General features: G+C 56.6%; 1 protein-coding gene across 1 annotated transcript; it reads right to left on the reverse strand.

Annotated features, from left to right (window-relative positions):
• Positions 1-1,936: 1,936 nt before the first annotated feature.
• Positions 1,937-18,775, reverse strand: FASN (fatty acid synthase). Its single transcript, XM_080922347.1, has 43 exons — positions 18,657-18,775; positions 17,461-17,596; positions 16,791-16,943; positions 15,656-15,829; positions 15,326-15,526; positions 15,021-15,143; positions 14,810-14,925; positions 14,584-14,718; positions 13,505-13,967; positions 13,202-13,389; positions 12,754-12,943; positions 12,192-12,286; positions 11,854-11,988; positions 11,568-11,771; positions 11,347-11,462; positions 10,996-11,168; positions 10,731-10,922; positions 10,564-10,644; positions 10,298-10,477; positions 9,960-10,139; positions 9,681-9,884; positions 9,169-9,455; positions 8,435-8,821; positions 8,189-8,353; positions 7,992-8,110; positions 7,755-7,909; positions 7,447-7,650; positions 7,128-7,278; positions 6,865-7,043; positions 6,663-6,782; positions 6,430-6,552; positions 6,121-6,344; positions 5,702-5,903; positions 5,431-5,582; positions 5,229-5,320; positions 4,910-5,061; positions 4,586-4,831; positions 4,223-4,411; positions 3,871-4,098; positions 3,564-3,784; positions 3,347-3,445; positions 2,949-3,200; positions 1,937-2,864 (listed from the first exon to the last, which is right to left on the reverse strand). The coding sequence occupies exons 2-43, from the start codon at positions 17,585-17,587 to the stop codon at positions 2,727-2,729; spliced, it is 7,515 nt and encodes a 2,504-aa protein (XP_080778473.1). The 5' UTR covers positions 17,588-17,596; positions 18,657-18,775; the 3' UTR covers positions 1,937-2,726.
• Between the last annotated feature and the right edge of the window lie 565 nt (positions 18,776-19,340).

A 19,340-nucleotide genomic window follows, 5' to 3' on the forward strand; every position in this document is an offset into this window, starting at 1 on the left:
GAGCAGTTTGACTGTGACAGATGTTAGCATGTATGTTTCCTGGACGGCATCGGATCCCACTACAGACAGTTGTGAGTCACCATGTGGTTGCTGGGATTTGAACTCAGGACCTCTGTAAGATCAGTCAGTGCTCTTAACCACTGAGCCAGCTCTCCAGCCCCCACTCTAAGCCCCCTTTTCTGGCTCTAAGGATTGAAAGCAGGGCCTTGTGCTCCTCACACAATGGCCATTTTTTTCTCTTAAGCTGCACCCCTGCCCTTTTACTCTGGGACTGTAAATTACTCATGAGGCCCCTCTTCCTGAGCTCTGTTCATTATTCATAAATAAAGCAGATTCTGTTCTCTGGAAGATCGGCCAGATTGTTCCCCATTCCAGGTCCCTTCCTTCGCAGGACTGCCGCTCTCCAGGTTTTACTCAACAGAGCTCTTCTCTTGCTTCCTATACACCTCACTATTCCCGGTTACAGCTAGCTCCCGTTTTTGGCTGGTGACCTAGTATCCACCTGTATGATTTAATAGGTCTCTCTTCTTTTTTTGTGCCGAGACAGGGTTTTTCTGTGTGGCCCAGGCTGGCCTCGAACTGAGATCCTCTTGCCTCTGCCTCCAGAATGTTGGGATTAAACTGCCCAGCAGCCCCCACCCTGCTCCTTACATAGCTCAGGCTGGTCTGTCTGCTGGGGCAGTGGGTGCTCAGGGACCAGTGCCCATTCATCTTCAGCTTTGTTTGCACAGAGCAGCTATTTAGAAACTCTGACCCTAGAGTTTTTGTTGCATGCATGACTGAATACCCTATGTGGTTCCTGCAGGACCTGCATCTGCTGTGGTTGCTGGGAACCTAATAACTGCTGGGTCACTTCTCTACCCCCTTGGAGTCATTTTTATTGGTGAAGTAGGTAAGGAAAACCAATGCCCCTATAATAGAGGCTTCAGACAACTTCTATTCCTGACTAATTTAAGGACTCAGTGTCATGACAAACCAGATGTTAAATTTGGTCCTCTTCCTGTATTGTAAGATCCCTGTGAATAGCAACTGCTCTTTAAAATTTTCACCTATTTTAGTATTGCCCCACTCAACGTGTGTGTGGAGGTCAGAGGACAACTCAGTTTCTTCCACCTTTACATAGTTCCAGTGATCAAACACAGGTCACCCACTGAGCAATCAATCTCATCAGACCCAGCTTAAGTCTTAAGAGCAAGAAGGAGCAAGGTGGCCATAAGGAATCTCATAAGGAAGATTTTATTGCCTCTCATAAGTTCTAAGAATCACAGAGTCTTGTAAGGGAGTCAGGCCTTTCTGGGATGGTTTATAAATCTATTTCTTTGAGACTGCAACCAGGTAGAGACACTACAGAAATAGGGCAGGTCCTTCCCAGCAAGGTACACGTAACCCATGACAACAAGAGCTTTAAGAATTTTTTAGGTGGGACAAGAACCAACCAGATGCGTCAGTCTTAGGCTAATCACTCGGACTGGGACCTTTTGAACATTCTCCTGTGCCCCATCACTGTGGTTTTCTAAACTGGTAACTTTCTGTGGACAGGACTGAATCTGCAGCCTCCCCTTTAAACCTCTTGGGGACACTCAAGCCCCGAGAGTCTCGTGTGACTTGGGCAGGCATTTGCCCTCTGTTCTGGTTGTGTCACCTGTTCCCCTCCTCACAGTGGCCACATACTGCTGACGTCTTCTAGAGGGGCTGGTACCTCTCAGCTGATGACAAGCAGAGGATGTAACTCTGTTCACTACAGTGCCAAGGTCTCTAGCCAGCCCTACACGCTGAAACACGCACCGGCACGCTCTACTTCCCTTATACCGACAGAGTGTCACACCCTCCACTCTCACTGTAAGAGCTGTAGCGGCCGCTGGAAGTCCTTGTGGAGAGTACCCAGAAGTGTGAGAACCTGAAGCCCAGGTCCAGGACTGGAAAGACTGAACAGAAGTCAGAGCTCACGTGCAGTTTAATTGTGGGAACAGGACAGCATCAAGTGGCATTTTTACTAGGTTGGTGTAAAAAACGACATAGTCCAGACATGGTTACAGAATTCACAGACAGGTTCAGTGAATTCAAAACCCAGGCAGCAATTTGAATCTTGGAAAACAAATATAGCCAGTACCCGGTGCGGTCCGCAGAGTCAGGTTGGCCCTGCATCATGGGTGCAGCCGGGGGTACTGGGGACCAAGGGCCATGGGCTACAGTGTCTGCTGGGGTCCTTGTTCCCTGGGAACCAGCCCTCTCCATATCCTGCCCTGCAGAGAGCAGGAACAGGGCCAAGACAAAAAGGGGCTCCAGCCAGCAGCTGGTGTATGGTGCATCTGGAAACTTTCCCAGAAATCCCCCTCACATGGCTTCTCCCATGTCAGGGGTTATGGAATGAGTCAACCCTGGGGGGTCTTTCCCAGCAATGCAATAAATATGAGAATTTAATGGAGAAATAACCAGTGTGGCAAATGCCACACTGGCAGAAAAGGCTCAGTTTGGCTCCTGCTGGCCTCCACCGACTCTTCACAGACCAGGGTGTCTCCAAGTCAGTGGCTCTGGGAACCCCACTAGGTGGCTGGGACACATGTGATGGTCCTGTTTATAGCAGCCACCAGGGGAGGGGGTGGTGCTGGGCCACTGGGGGAGGGGTCCCACCAGCAGGACCCTCCCCAGTCCCTGCACTCAGGGTGTGATGGGGATTGGAGCATCTCTGGTGGCGGGTGTGGAGCGTGGTTTCATGGTAGGTAGGTCTAGCCCTCTCGTACACTCACTCGAGGCTCAGCCAGGGAGCTGTGGATGATGTTGATGATGGACTCCAGGCCACTGCCCTCCAGCAGCGTACGGTGGTCGCCCTCGATGATGTGCACAGACACCTTCCCATCACACACCTGTGAAGACTCAGGTCTCACTCTGTGACCACCACCAAGCACCCCACCTTTAGCAAGTACACCTGCCTCATCTGCTCCACTCACCTGGGAGAGGTTGTAGTCAGCACCCAAGTCCTCACCATAGGTGCCACCTGTCTTGGCACGCAACAGTGTCACATTGCCGTGGTACTTGGCCTTGGGTTTATACTGCTCGGCTGCTCGAAGCTTGTGGTAGAAGGACAGGGCAGCAAAACTCAGCTCACGGCGGTCCAGGCTCTGGTGGTTTTTAGTGATGAGGTCCACAGCAGCAGTCACCCGGTCCTCCAGGTTCTTCAGTGGTAGCAGAGCCTCCAGCACCTAAAAGCAACAGTTCTGAGCACGTGGGGTGGGGCCAGCCTGCCCTGCCATCACTGGGTAGGTGGGTTTTTGAAGAAGCACTCGGATCTCCCTGGTCCATTTTAAAGGCCACAGACCCCAATTTCCCAAGGTGTCTCCAGGCCTACCTTGCTGTGTTCTGCATCAATAAATTGCTTTATGAAGAAGCATATGGCCTCAGCCTCGGCCTCAGCCTCACAGCCTGGGGTCATCTTTGCCCGGTAGCTCTGTCAGGGAAGGAGAGAATGCTGCGGCCAGTGCTGAAGTAATCAGGACCCTCCCAGAAGTGTACCCAGAGCCAAGACACAGGTGGCAATGCTCAGGACCAGTTGGCCCAGCTCTCACCTGGGTGTAGGCCAATACGTAGGTGTGTGAGCCGTCAAACAAGAAGAGGTTGTTGTGGGTGGGGGCTGGGCCCTGCTGGGCCTGCAGCTGGGAGCACATCTCAAAGGCTACACAGGCTCCAAAAGAGTACCCAGCTACTCGGTAGGGCCCCTCAGGCTGCACCTGCTTGATGCAGTCAATGTAGTAGGCAGCCAGGTTCGGAATGCTATCCAGGGGGGCCGCTGTAATGACAAACAGGTCTCAGCATCATCAAGGAACTGAGGCCCAAGGCAACATATACCGCCCTGCCCTGCCCTGTGCACAGCACCTTGGGTGCACTGCAGACCGTAGGTGGGCACACTGAGCTTGGCAGCCAGGCTGTGGAACACAGTGGTGGAACCTTCAATGGGGTGCACCAGGAACAGAGGACGCTCAGAGCTCTGCACCGAGTTGAGTCGTGTTAAGGTCGGGCCCTCAGGGTTCACCAGCAGGGTGCTCAGGTTCAGTTCCGTCTGCTTCTGGGATGTGTCACTCCTGGACTTGGGGGCTGTCGTCTCTGTAAAGACAGGATATAGGATAAGCCTTGGCATGTGGTAACACCTCTTGTGAGGATATACACACAGATTAAGCACGAGCCCAAGTGCTCTTTGTAAAGGGCAGTACTGCTGCCTGATACTCACCAGTAGCTGAGCCAGCCTTGGAGGACATTTCCTGAAGTTTCCTTAGTGTGAGCTGCCGCACCTCACGCATGGGCAGGACCAGATCATGTTCACGTTCCAGGATCTGGCGTACTTCCACGCCCATGAGCGAGTCCAGGCCAAGGTCTGCCAGCGAGCTGTCCAGGTTAATACCTGCGAGGTCCCGGATGCCTGCCAAAGGGGTAAGTGGTCATTCTTTAGATGGGGATGGATGTAGCCCTAACACCACCGACAATCATCCAGCCGAGCATTCAGATCACAGAACTCTGTCGTCTGTTTCTACAGATGGGAAAACTAAGGCCCAGGGAGTCATCTAGGCTGGGAAGGTCCACAAAGCCCGCCTACCTAGGATGTGTGCTACGGCTTTCATCAGATCCCGCTGGGCTTCACCATCACCATGGGCCATGGCTTTCTTCTCAGCCAACACAAAACTGCTCAGGACTGCATGGGGCTGATTCAGGAAGAGGTCCAGCACCTCCATGCAAGAGGAGATGCGCTGTGGCAGTGTGCCACCGATGACTGTGTCATTGGTACCCATTGCTTCCAGGACAATGCCCACATCACCAATGGCACCCCATTGCACAGCAAGGCCTGTGAGCAAAGGAGGCAGTGGTAAGTGCTTTGAGGATAGAGACCATAAGCAGGGCTGGGCTGGACAGAGAGGCCCACCTGGGAGGCCATCGTGCCGGCGCTGTTCACATATGCGCTCCATGGTAGAGTTGGCGAAGCCATAGTTGGTTTGGCCAGCATTACCACGTCCGCAGCTCACAGAGGAGAAGGCCACAAAGTAGTCCAGCTCAGGACAGGCTTCCCGGGTTGCCCTGTGGGTGCTCACGTCAGTCCCTGACAACTCTCTGCCCATAACCTCTCCAGGACAGGGCAGAGGTCACAGGCAGCACAGCTGTCCCCCCCCCAGACCCTCGAGACCAGCAGGGGCCAAACACACTGTGAGCATACGTAAAGCTCAACGGAGGAACTGACTGCCCACCTGTCAAGGTTCAGGGTGCCGCTGTACTTGGGCTTGTTAACATCCTGGAAGAGTTCTGGAGTCTGGTTCTCCAGCATGGCATCCCTCAAAACCTGGAAGAAGGGGTTGTAGTGCTTGCTGCAGCTCTGAGTTCTAACCCCACTCAGCAGCAGCCTGGGTCTCAGGCTCTGGAGGAATTCAGAGCATTGCACGCCTTTCTTACCATGGCCAGGTTGAAGACACCTCCAACAGGTCCAAGTTTTGTGGCTTCAGCAATGAGCCCACGAGCCCCCTCCAGGGAGCTGACATTGCTTGTCGACACTAGCACATTGATACCCTGGCGCCTCCACTCCCGAACATGCTTGGCTTGGTAGCCTGTGGGTAGACACAGGGCTATGGGGCTGCACCAGAGAAAAGGGAGTGGCCCACAGCCCTTCCCAGAACACCTTTCACCAAAGGGAAGCCTACCTTACCAGATGCCCCTACTTGCCTACCTGTGCGGATTCCAGATCGAGAAGTTAGCACAAGCTTCTGGGCCCCCCGAAGCACGAGCCACCGGGCCAGCTCCAGGCCAAAGCCACCTAGGCCACCAGTGATGATGTAAGTCTTATGGGCTGGGCAGAAGGTCTTGGAAATGGCAGAAATCAGGGTGGGCTGAGCCCCTGGCAGCACAGCCTCGGGCTCCTCCTCCCGCACCTACAGACAAGTAGCATCGGCTCAGAAGCTGTCCGAGGACCAGTGAGACCGCTGAGTAGGTGAAGGTGGCTTGTAGCAAGCTTGATGACCCATGGAGGAGAGAACCAAGTCCCCCTTTGCACCCACATGCCACTCATAACAAAGTATGTAAACATAACCAGAAAACAATGAACATGCAAGGCAAAGCCAGGCTGCATGCCTGAGGGCCCCACTTCACCTGGACAAGGACTTTGCCAATGTGTTTCCCCTGAGCCATGTAGCGGAAGGCGTCTTCCACCTGGGCCTTGGGAAACACCGTGCACTTGAGAGGCTTCACAACCCCGTCACGGATGCCAGCCCTCAGGAGCGCCGCTACTTCCCGCCAGCTGTCGTTGGCCTCTTCGAACAGTGCATCCAGCAGGATCCCATGGAAAGTGACGTTCTTCAAGAAGATAGCCATGCCTGAATGGGAGAGTCATGTTCACTGGTGGACGCCCCTGGCCCCAACACCAGCTGCCACCCCTGCTCCTCAGACTACTAGTCATACCCAGAGGGTGGTTGTTAGAAAGGTCAAATTTGCCGATCTCTAAGAAGCGGCCATGCTGAGCCAAGCACCGCACACTGGCCTGTAGCTTCTCTTCTGCCAGGGAGTTGAGGACCAGGTCGACCCCTGTGGTGGCAAATAGGTCACTTGGTCAGGCTGGGCTCATCCATACCTCAGTCCTAAGGGCTGGACTGACCGTATGACCCACTCTCAGGCAATGTCCCAAGAGCACTTACCTTTGCCACCTGTGTGTGTTAACACGTGATGCTCAAACGATGTGTCTCGTGAATTAGCAAAGCTGGTGTCATCCAGCTGAGGGAACCTGGCCTGGAGGTAGGCTCGCTTCTCAGCAGAGCCTGTCAGGGGAGAGACCCCAAGTGAGTTTGGGCCACAGGGCTCAAGAAGCTGCGAGGGCTTGGGAGAGGTCTGGGGCCTTACCCACAGTGGTGAAGACTCGGCAGCCCAGACTGAGGGCGATGGAAATAGCTGCTTGGCCCACACCACCTGAGCCTGAATGGATGAGCACAGTTTCCCCATGCCGAATACGCCCACGAACGACTAAGGAGTAGTAGGCAGTGGTGTAGACAACAGGTACAGAGGCCGCCTCCTCCAGGGTCCTGAGGGAACACAGCACAGGATCAACTCAGCCAGGCCACCAACTGAGACCACATATCCCCCCACAACTGCAGCCAGCCACTCACCAGCTGGAGGGCACATCCCAGAGGAAGTCTGGTGATAACATGACCGAGGTGGCCAGGCCTTCTGCAGGTACCAGCCCCATCACACGCCGGCCACACTTATCACGGCCTGAGAACTCCATGCCAAGCATGCAGTCCCGGCTGGCCCATTTACCTTAGGGTAGACAGAAGGGAGGCTCGTGTTAGTCCTGACTCTAGGACAGGCTGTCAGAGGTGCAGGTGCAAGTGCAGCCCTGGTCCTGGGGAGCCCTCTCTTCCCTAGGAGCTGGCACAGGCTCTTTCTCCCAGCAACCCAGTCACAAGACCCCATACTAGTTGGCACCTGGAATGGCATCAGGGGACAGCTTGCCCGTGGCCAGCATGATGTCTCGGAAGTTCAGTGAGGCGTAGTAGACAGTGCAGAGCTGGGCTCCCGAGTTCACAGGCTGCATGTGCTTCAGAGGAGAAGAGACCCAGCGGATGGAGGCCAGGTCCCCTCGGGTCAGGACATTTACAAAGGCATGTGCTGTCTGCTCCTTGGGCTTGTCTGAGGGAAGAGAAAGCAAGGATGACACAGCTCTTTGTCCTGACCAGCTCTTTGTCCCCTACCTCTCCCTTGGCCTGTCAGTTATAGGGCATCAGTGGACTCACCCTGCTCTAACTGGAAGTGACGGAAGGCACCCCAGGCGCCGTCCCGGTACACGTTCATCACCAGATCATTTCCCAGCACCTTCTGTAGCTCTGAAGAGCCAGGGTCCAGCTTGGGGACATGGGATGTGTTGCTGAGGCTGGACAGCAGGATGCACCTGTGGGGGCAAAGTAGGTAAGGAGATCAAGAGTGGAGGGTGTGAGAGAGGAAGGGTGGACACCTCTCAGGGTCTTTCCTACCGAATTCGGTGTCCACCCGGCTCTTTTCGGAGACAGTTCACCAAGCCCACCACACCTGAGGTGGGGCAATCCATGGCTGTTAGCCACACAGGCTGGGACGAAGACGTGGCCAGAATGTTCTGCAGGAAAAAGAAGGGTCAGCCTCTAGACTGATCATACGCCAGGGCAAGGCAAGGTACCCATTCCCAGAGCCTGACCTTCAGAGAGTCCACCCACTGGAAGCTGGTATCCTCCACAGGCAGGAAGATGGGGTTGTCCTGTGGGACAACTCGGTGGCACAGGAACAGCGCAGTACCATAGAATGACTTTTTCAGGCCCACCAAGCGCAGTGCCTTCCTTGAGAACAGGCTCTCCCACTCTTCCTGTATGTATAAAGTCTTGTAAGTACTGAACCAGCTAAACGTACCCAGCCTTTACCTGCCCTGCATGTGTAGGAGCAGTACCTGGCTTAGGAGGTTGGGCCCAGGCTGCACCTCAGAGGGGAGGCAGGCCAGGGTCTCCCCAAGGGCATGTCCTTTGAGCACTGTGTGCATTAGCAGGAAACCACCTTCCTTGAGGGCAGCTATCATGTTGTCCAGGGCCAAGGCTGGATCCCCCAGGGAGGCTAATGCACAGTTGCACACCACAAGGTCAAGAGCACCCAGGCTGTTGGGAGCAGGATCGGAAGGGTTCCACTGGCCCTGTGCCACATCATACTGCTGCAGCTTGGTCTGAACATCCTTCAGGGCCTGGGGGTGCCGGTCGGTGGCTGTATATTCCAGTTGTAGCATAGGCTGGGTGTTGAGCAGGGCCGGGATGCGTGAATACAAGTGGCCTTCTCCAGCCAGCACCTGGGGTGGGAAAGCATCTTAGATCTGTTGCCTCTCAAAAAACCTGGGGACTGGGTGAGCATGCCAGCCGGGAGGTCCTTTCAGTGTTCTACTCTACTCCCCTGGAGAGACTCTGACACCCCAGGTTAGAGCCCAAGCATCACAGGATTCTTTCCCAGAAGCCTTCCCTCTGACATCTCATCCCCTGGGCTGGTAGCAGAGAAAAGTTTCCCACAATCTTTTAGGGTGGAACAAACCAAAACATAAAGGTCACAGAAAGCTGCTACATCATGGATGCCTGCTTTGGGTTCAGGTCTGAGACTGCCCTGGATCTACACATGTGGCTCGTCTACCTTCCCAGCACTCACCTCCACCACCTTCATCTTGAGAGTAGACAAGTTCTCCAGGGCTGTGTCTATGCAGGCCTTCAGGGCCTGGGAGTTAAGGAGGCCACTGATCAGAGGATCTTCCGGCAGCAGGAGCCTCTCTTGAGCCAGTGCCTCGCCCAACTCCAGCTGCAGGTTCCCATTGAGCTGCAGCTGGCAAGCAGCTGCCAAGAGTCGAGGCAGCCCGTGCTGTGCAGCGTCCTCTTGCCCAAGCGCTGTCGTCTTCAGCCCTTGCTGGGTAGCCTTGGTCTGCAGAGCCCTTGCCAGACCTGGGAGGGAGAAAGGTTTATGTTCTCTCTCTACGGCCGTCAGCCAACTTCCGGGGCCCACTTCCTAGCCTGTCCACAGGACAGAGTCCACAGCAACGGGAAGGACGCAGTTCTGTGCTGTAGGCTCTGCTCTGCCAACCCCAAGCTCCCCACCATCCAGGTCTTGTCTGACGGGTTTCAAAGGCAAAGACTGAGGGAAGAGGAGGGAAGGTCTGGGCTCCTCACCCTTGCACAGCTGTAGCTCTTTCTGCAGGGTAGGGTTCTCAGACAGGCACTCGGCCTCCATGTGGGGTGTGAAAACAAACTTCTCCAAGGTGGGGACCAGCTGGTCTTGCTGTCGCCGTGAGGCTGCTGTTGTCTGTAGTTTTGAGATGTAGACACCGCCAGAGACCGTTATGCCCAGACAGCGACTTGTTGTCACGTCAGCCACTATGGAGACACACTGGTTAGTGTGGGCAATGCCCAGCCCGGGACGCAAGTGCATGAAGCTAGGGCCAGAGCTACCTTGAGTCTCCCCTTCCAGCGTGTACACCTTCTGCAGGTGGGTTGCAGGATCGATGTAGATGGCAGTCACACGGGTAGGTAGCTGTAGACTCTGCTGGCTAAAACCAAGAATGGATATCTGCAGCATTGTGTCCATGAAGGTCACCCAGTTATCTTTCCAGAGTAGCTTGCCTTGTTCGCCTGCAATAGAGGGGCTGGTCAGCACCCCAGAATTCACCCGCCCCAGGGCCTCTACTCCCTTCCTGTACTCCCCGTATTCCACCAAGACATGGTTCAGGAGTGACAATGGTTCCTGGTAACCACGCTCACTGACTCAGGGATCAATCGCTCTTGCCCACCTTCAAGGGTGGCCTCACAGATGCCCTGGAAATGAGGGCCATAATCATAGCCACGCAGCCGCAACTCCTTGTACACTTCTCCCTGGGTCAAGCGGGACACAGATGCAGACTCAGGGGGGATCGAAACTTCTGGGTGGTCGAATAACTTGGAGATAGGGTCTTCCCACTGGTACACTTTCCCTGTAGGAGACAGAGCAGCAGTCTGAGCATGGGGTAGGCTAGGAGCTGGGGTCCCTGCCTCACAGGCCCACCAAGGCTCTACTCACCGCTCACTATCAGGTTGCCACTGTCAGACACCTCAAAGGCATGGGAGGCCTCTAGCAGTCGTACCTCCAGAGGCACAGTTCCTGCAGAGAAAGAAGGAGGGTCAGAACAGAGTAGTCATGACAACCTCAGCAGCTGCAGTTGCAGCTGCAATTAAGGGGCCTCTTACCTGCTTTGGGTAGGATGGTGGCTTGATGAAATGTCACATTCTCAAACACCACCGGAGTCTCTTCTAGGGATAAGCCCAGGCTGCGAGCCAGTGTCTTCCACACCAGGCACAGGTAGCCAGTGCCAGGGAAGATGACGCGGCCATCAATGCAGTGGTCTACCAGGTAGTGGTCAGGTGACTCAGGACTGGCATCTGTAAGGACAAATGCCTCAGCACTGGCCCACAGGCCTGGAAAGGAAGCTACTGACCATGATGCCTGGCTCACCGATGTTGTAGACTGTGGCAGACGAGGAGCTGGAGCCGTTAGGGAAGTCTTCGGCAACCGGGACATCCCAAGTTTGACTGTGGTCCCACTTGATGTGAGGGGAGATGAGAGGAGTCCCTCGGGGAGCCGGGAACGCCACAGGTGGGAACAAGGCATTAGGGTTGACATTGATGCTGTGAAAAAAGAGCTGAGTGACACACCTGGCCCTGGGAGTTTGTGGCTCTGCTTTTGCTCTAAGACCCCAAGACAGCCAAGATGAAGACCGAGGCCAGTACTGAGCTAGGCCAACAGCAACCCCTCTTATGGGGGGGGGGGGACTGTTTGTGAGCAGCAGAAAGAAGGGAGACCTACCCTGTGAGATGCACCTTGCCAAGGTTGGTGAGGAAGAACTCCAAGTTATCTTTATGGTCCCTCTTCATCAAGGGGATGATGGTGCAGCTAGACTTCACGCCTCGTTTCAGGACAGCCTACACAGCAAAGGAGGGCTAGGTTCTGACCCCTTCCAGGACACACTTGCCTTCTCCAGAGACTGCAAGGCTGCTGGGCCCTACCCCAGTGGGTCAGGTGCTCACCTGTAACAGCGCATGGGGCGCAATCTCCAGCACCACGGCATGCTCGGGGACGTGCCACAGTGCTTCCTGGAAGAGCACAGGGCTCACCAGGTTGTTCACATTGTACTCAGCAGAAGATGTGCGGGCCAGGCTGCTCTGCCACTGGGCCTCAGGAATAGAGGTGCTGAGCCAGCGAGCTGAGCGTGGCTTAGGATCCCGGATCACCTGCACACAGGAGCTTGGTTAGCAAGTGAAGCCAAGTCATTGTGCCCTTAGATCCGAGCATACGGCCAAGGTACTTACTTACCTTCTTGAGAGCCTGCAGCAATGTGGGGGCAATTCCTTCCATGAAGTAGGAGTGGAAGGCCAGACCGCCTGTTCGAACCTCCTTGGCAAACACACCCTCTTGCTTTAGCTGCTCCACAAATGCATTTACTGCAGCCTGCAGGATCACACTGAGTGGTCAGGGGGCCTGAACTGGCTTTCCCTGGTCAGGTACACCCAGCTTAGGTCTCACCCAGGGGGCCTGAGACCAGTGTAGCTCACCAGCTGGGCCCTTCATATCTTGGTAGACACAGACTGAGGAGGCCTTGCCTCCTAGGCAGGGCCAGGGGACAAAAGTATGGCTATGACTGCAGGGTCTACCTGAGGTCCAGAGATGGTCACAGTGTCCTCAGAGTTGTGGCAGGCAGGCACCACACCAGCCGGGCAGCGCTGCTTACATTCTTCCCAGGACAAACCTGCAAGCAAAGTGGCTGGTCTCAGAGCCGGCCAGAACTCAGCCCATCCTCCTGGACCATGAGCACTACCTAGGGCCAGTGGTGTTGGGATGACAAGAGTCGACCTTCCAGGGCACTTTTACCTATGTCTGATCAAGAGAGGTGTCATTATGGAGGTAGTGCAGGAAAGGAGCCAGGCCTCACCTCAGAAATGACACCTGAGGGGTGTCAGGGGTAAGCGGCTGAGGAGCCAGGCAATGAACACCCAGGGTTGGTAAGTAGCTCTCCTCAGCACCTTGACCCTCATCTGATGTGTGTGCTGTCTCATACCTTGCTCAGGCCTGTGGGTCAGCCCGAATACAAAGACAATCTGAACAGAGCGACCTCACGTTTTATACCAAAGCAGCTGGCTCCTCTGAAGGACCCAGGACAGAAACCACTTCTAAGAAGATCCTGGTGAGGTTGGAGGCCTTTAGGAGGACACTTACCAACAGCTGCCATGGATCCAGCCGGGAGCTGGGCATCCTTGATGCACTGGCCTCTCCAGTAGGCTGCAAGCACAGCCTCTCTCTGGGAGAGACAGCCATCTGCATAGCCACAGGCAACCTCTCCCAAGGAGTGCCCAATGATACCGTCAGGTTTCAGCCCCACAGATGTCAGCAGGTCAATGAGGGCGATCTGTGAATTGGGGACATAAGCCATGGCACATAGCCCCTTGACCACCCCCCTGACAATCCCTAACAGTAAAGCTGAGCACACAAAGCATACTAGGCCCCTCTCAGGGACCTCTGAGAAAGCCCTACTTTTGCCCAGGCTTATACGCAGTACAAAGTTCTGCCTACACACCAGACTAGGCCAGGACTATGTGACTCTGGAGTGGAAGGCAGGACCTTGACACAAATGTCCCAGGATCGCAGCACCATGCAGGTGGCATACCTGGATGGCAGTGAGGCTCACAAAGGCATGCACGATGTCATCAAAGGTGTGTTCATCTGTGCTCAACAGCAGGTCTGACACTTTTACTCCCAACGGCTTCACAGCTTCATCAGATCGCAGGATGGACTCACGGAAACTGTCCAGGCGCATGAGGCTCAGCCCCATCCCACGCCACTGTGTGCCCATCCCTGTCCCAGAAAGCTTATCAGGGCCATAGCATGGCCATCCACCAGCCTCACCCTCAAGAAGGGGACACCTCCTCCTCCTCTAAGGGCCAGCCAGGGAACATGGGAGTGGGCTCACCTGAGCAGATGAACCAGAGTGGGCGTTTGGTGGCAGGCACTTGCTGCACTTCCCGAATGTTGCCCTCGACACCGAGCACAGTGTAGCCCCTAAAGGGCATGGATGCTGTAGGGGTCGCCGCAATCTCATTGAGCATGTTCACAAAGGCCAAGTCCTGGCTGTGCTGGCGGCCCTGTTCCAGCAGGTCCTGTACTGCCTCTGCGGTACGGCCACTGGCATGCAGCAAATGGGGCAGGGCAGCATGTGGGGCAGGAGCAGGGGCCTGTCGTGTGTTGGGCTGGAGGATAACGTGAACATTGGCACCTCCAAAGCCAAATGAGTTGATGCCCACGTTGCCACCACGAACAGGCAGGGGCCTGTCGACCACCTGTAGCCGCCCATCAAGAAGTGCTGGGATTTCAGGGTTTGGGTTGTTGAAATACAGGTTGGGGGCCCAAACCCCATGTTCCAGGGATAACAGCACCTGCAGACAGAACACATGGTTACTGGACAACAGTCGCGGCCAAGTGTGGACACCTAATTCCCCAGGGCCACCAAGACCCTTGTCCTCTCTGGCCTTGGGCTACCAACTGTCCAGGGTGCATGGTCCCCAAGTTGAGGGACTATAGGCCTGAGCACACGAACCCCCAAACCAGGCCCAGAAGCCCAAAGAGATGGGTCATCTAGACAGCCACACATCTCCCAATGTAGAAACAAGCTAAAGGTCCCGACAAGTGACAGGCAGGTGCGCAGGGTCCCCCAGCAGGAAAGGGCATGCCAGATCAGATGCTGGCTCATTCCTCCCTCCTCATCTCAGTATGAGGCATTTTGCTAGATCTGTCTGCCTAGACACTTCCTCAGAACTGTACCTGTCCTTTATGTAGCCAAGTGTTCCCTTCAGCCAGAAGCTATGTAAGTCAGCACACCAACCACAATGAATGTGCTACGAGGGCAGCCCCCGTCTCCCTGCCATTTCGGTCACGGTGCAGCCAAAGAGGCAGTTAGTAGGCAGGCAGGAGCCCCAAGGTAGGCCAATGGTGGTCACAGTACACAGCTATCACATGACAGGGACTCTTGACTCAGAAGCCCAGCCTGCTCACCTTGGTCAGGGCTGCAAGCCCTGAGGCAGGCTCAGGGTGTCCCATGTTGGATTTGGTGGAGCCAATTAACAGAGGGCCCTGGCGGGAGGCGCACAGGGACCGAGTAATGCTGTTCAGTTCCTGGGGGTCACCCACCTGTGGGGGACAGAGTAGGTTAAGGCTGCAGCCGGAGGTCCCTCTAGTAAGGATAGAGGAGTCACAGGTATGGGCCAAAAAGGGCTTTCACCTTGGTGCCCGTGCCATGGGCTTCAATATACTCAAGAGACTCGGGGGCCACACCAGCTGGCTGATAGAGAGAACAGATGAGTTGTTCCTGGGCTTCTCCAGAGGGGAATGTTACACCTGCGGCAGAGGGGCAGTGGTACAGTATTGTATCAAGCCTTGCACATTCCCCTTCTCCACTTCCTGCCATTCACGCTCTTTCCCTCTGTGCCCACCTTGCTCCTTGCAGCCATCTGTGTTGGTGCCAGCATTCAGAATAGTGGCATAGACCCGCCGGGCCAGTGACTTCTTTGTCAACAGAACCGCTACGACAGCCTCAGAACGACAATATCCACTCCCTAGGGTAGATCAACATCTCAGCTAGGTGCTCTGGGGTGATGGGGTGTGTAAGTCCACACACACACACACACACACACACACACACACACACACACCATCAGGAGCCGAGATGCCACATTCAGGGTGCTGGCTGGAAGCCGTGCCATGTGGAGCCTAATGGTCCCTACCAGGCCAATCTTACCTGAATCATCAAAGGATCTGCAGGTACCATCGGGGCTGAGCATGCCCAGTTTCATGAACTGCACAGAGGTGTTAGGCTTCAGCAGCAGGTTGATCCCACCCACAAGGGCAGCGGGGCATTCCCCACTGCGGATGGCCTGATAGGCATTCTGGAGTGCCAGCAAGCTAGAGGAGCAGGCTGTGTCCAAGGCAATGCTGGGTCCTGTGGACAAGGGCACAGAGCGGGTGTGAGTGCCCTTGAGTACCCCACTCAGTTTGAGTCCAAGAGGGTTGTCTAGGTGAATGCACACACACAGCTGGGCCTGTGCCCAGGGCTGGGCTGCCCACCCACCTTTGAAGTCGAAGAAGAACGAGAGCCGGTTAGCCATCATTGCACGCTGGCAGCCCACCATGCTGTAGCCCAGAAGCGTCTCGGGATCTCTGCTCAGGGCCTCTGACGCCTCGGAACCACTCACACCCACCCAGACGCCAGTATTTGTTCCTCGGAGCGAGGCCGGGTTGATACCTGCCGGGGGCAGCAATAGCCAGGTAGGCTTGGATGAGAGGGGTGCCACCGGGGGCCACAGCAGACCTTTAAGGTCTGGGTCAGGCAGCAGCCATAGGAGGCCATAGTTAGGACAGAGAACAGCATTGTCTGAAGGCAACTCCTTTGGCCTCTGGTGTTACTGGTGGGTCTCAAGAGGCTGCTGGCCAATAAGTTCTCCAGTGCCAAGGGCAGCCTGCCCTGGGACAGGCTGTGATAAGGAGATACAGGAAGACAAAGGCCAAGTGTCCAAGCTGAGAGAGCAGAGGACAGTGGGTAACCCCCTGGGAGCTGTGCCCAGCCTTTGATAGAGCCTGGGCAGCCAGACAGGCCCAAGGCGAGAACCTTCATTTTCACCACTGAGGTTACCAGGGTCCTGCACTCCCTGGTCTTGTACTGTATACCCCAGGGCAGTTGTGCACCAAGTTTAAGTACAGAGTTAATTAGCACCTACCAACCTGAAGCTCACCCCTGACATACCAACCCACACGAGCTGCCCACTGTGGGGCCTTCTACCCCTGTGGACATGTCCATGTCCCAAGCTCAGCTGAGCCCCTGCAGAGCTACCTGCTGTAAGCCCCGCCCTCAGCCCGAGAACAACCAGACACCGGGAGTGAGGAAACTGGGGTAACAGGGCGCGCCTGGAACACTGCTTGGGTTCGGTTGTGAAACCGTGCCCTGCTCAGGGCTCCAGCCTCCTGAGCCACTGGCCCTATATCAGGGTTGGGGACATAGCTAGAGAGACCCCCCCCCATGCCATGCCTGTCTCTGAGCACTTGGTATCTCAGAGCCAAAAAGGTATCATTGTTGCATTTCCTTTTCCAGTACTGGGGATGATGTCCAGGTTCTTGTGCACACTAGACAAAAGTGCTTTCCCACTAAACTACGTCCCCAGCCCTCTTTACAGTAAGTCCTAAAAAGGGCAGTGACCCCAACGACCCACCTCCGTCCACAATAGCTTCATAGCTGACTTCCAACAGCAGCCGGAGCTGGGGGTCCATTGTGTGTGCCTGCTTGGGGTGGACCCCAAAAAAGGAGGCATCGAACTTGGACAGATCCTTCAGCTTGCCAGATCGCCTGGGCAGCCCATAGAGCCCTGTGGAAGATCACAGCCTCTGAAGCCAGGGAACCAACCTCTTCTTGAGGAAGGCTCCCAGAAAGTGACCCAGCCTCACCACTGAGGAGTCCCAAGACAGCCACATGTGAGTGACCCAGAGCAACACCTGTAGGCATACTACCCCCTGGTAACCCCAGCCTGACTGGGAGACCCTCTGCCTGCTCCAAGGCTGGCCAGGCCAGCCCAATGCTGACTCACACCTACCTGCCCATCAGGTAGAGCTGCTCTGTGGCTCTGTTAGAGCCCAATTGGGTGTGAGAATCATCTCAGACACCATCTGCCAGCTCAGGGCATAGCTTCAGGTGGGCTATCCAAAGGGCCACTTCTATGGCCCACCTCTGGTGCCCTCCATACAGGACTGACCAAGTCACCTGTCCTTTTTCATTCTGACTGGTTCTCAACCCCACAGCTCTACAGGGAATTCACTGTCTCCAGAAGTGCCTTGGCCACAGACTCTCAGTCTGTCCTGCTGCCTGGTCCCCGAGGGGACACTCACCGGCCTTCCATCGCCTGTCATCATCTGTGACCATGTCCACACCGCCAATGAGGTTGGCCCAGAACTCCTGCAGGTTCTCTGACTCGGGCAACTTCCCCGACATACCGGCTATCACCACCTCCTCCATGGCTCTTCTCTGTGGGGGAAGGTAGCACACCTCAGAGCCCTGCCATAACTTTCCGAGAGAGCGAGGACTCAGAAAGCCCCAAGTGGAAAATCAATGGATGAGCGGGGTGCTCAGGTCTTGCACTGATAGCTACCTCTGAGGTTTTCATCCCTTCCAGGACAGAGACACTTGGCCATGCTTTGCCAGAGCTACCATACGATCTTTACTGGGTGCTCCAACCCAAGCTAGTCAAATCAGGAACTCAAGAAGCAGGGCCTGGGGCACTCTCACCTCAAGCCACGGGGAAGCCAGCGCTTCCCTTTCATGATGAGAGTGGAGACTGACTGGCGTTCATGGCCAGCCAGGATTCCAGGCACGGTAAGGACCCAGAAGGAACAGGCCCGACTACTTAGTGCTCAGGCCTAGCAGGGCTGAGGCAAACAGATCCGCTGCCAATGGACCCTCTTCAGCAAAATCCGACCTGGAATACCACTCCCAGCTAGGTGCGGATCGGGGACAGGCGAAGCCTCTCGCCATTTGGCCGAAGACCTTGTAACCTGGCCGAGGCAGCAGAAGGTCGGACAGATCCTCGGGTCCCTAAGGCACTTGCCCAGGGCAGTCCAGGCCTTGCAGCCGTAGTCCAACGAGAAGGCTTCCGCGCCACCCAGCCGGTGAGGCCTGGATGGTCTGATACTTCCGCTGAGGCCCTTGGGGCCTCGTGCACACCCAGACCCGCATCTGGCCTCTCCAACTTGGAGCCCGGGTACCACCGCGGCCTCCTGCGCCCTGCCAAAACCTCCCAGTGCGAGTGAAGGCCCCCGGCCTCATCCACGAGGCGCCCAGCCTCCTGCACCCGGCTGGCGCGGCGCCCACGTGACAGCGGCCCGCCGCGCTGGCTCTCCGCACACCCCTCCCGCGCCCCTCTCGACCGGACCGCGGCGCACACCCGGGTGGCTGGCTGTCGGAGGGGCGCGGCGGCGCTTTTGTGAGCGCAGGGGTGTTGAGGATGGGCGCCCGCCTGTCTTCCCACTGGAGCCGCGGCACCCCGACCCCGACCTGCCGCCCCGGAACCCCGAGCGCAGCGGCGTACCTGTCTGGGCTGTGGAGGCAGACCACAAGCGAGGAGCGCGGCAGGCGAACTGGATGGGACGCCGCTGCCGTCTCTCTGGCTCCCTCTAGGCCGCGCCGGCGCTATTTAAACCGCGGCCATCCCCGCGCGGCCACGCCACATGGGCTGACAGCTTGGCTGCGCCGCCCAGGCCAATGAGCGTCGGGGCTGCGCCCCGGGACCCGGCGCGCCGCCGCCGGTGGGGTGATGCCCGCGCGCGCCGCCCCCAGCCGGGACCCTGCACGGGCGCGCGCTGGAGCACAAGGAACGCGCAGCCCCCGCCCGTTTCCGTCCCCGCCCCCGACCTCGCGCGGGCCACGCGGGGCTCATCCCGACGCCCTCATCTCTGTCCTCCCACCCCCCCCATCCCCTGCGACCCGGGCCAGGTGTGCGCTCTGTGCGCACAGTGTGGGGCGGGCGTGCTTTGTCACACTGGGGACTGCACTGAGGAGGACACCGGGGCCACGCGGGGGGACAGGTACGTGTCGCTGCGATTCCACGCCGTGATCTTAGCGCGCGCGGAGCCGAGGGGCGTGGCCTGCTCCACATCAAGACCAATTGGACACCGAGGCCGTTCTCGATGGCCCAATGGCGGCGCGCGGGTGGGCGTTGCTAGGCAATAGGGTGATGGGCCGGCAACAGCGGCAAAGCGCTTTGCGGGCCCCC

The sequence above is a fragment of the Micromys minutus genome (genome assembly GCF_963924665.1).
Source record: "Micromys minutus genome assembly, chromosome: 10".
Classification (NCBI taxonomy): Eukaryota; Metazoa; Chordata; class Mammalia; order Rodentia; family Muridae; genus Micromys; species Micromys minutus.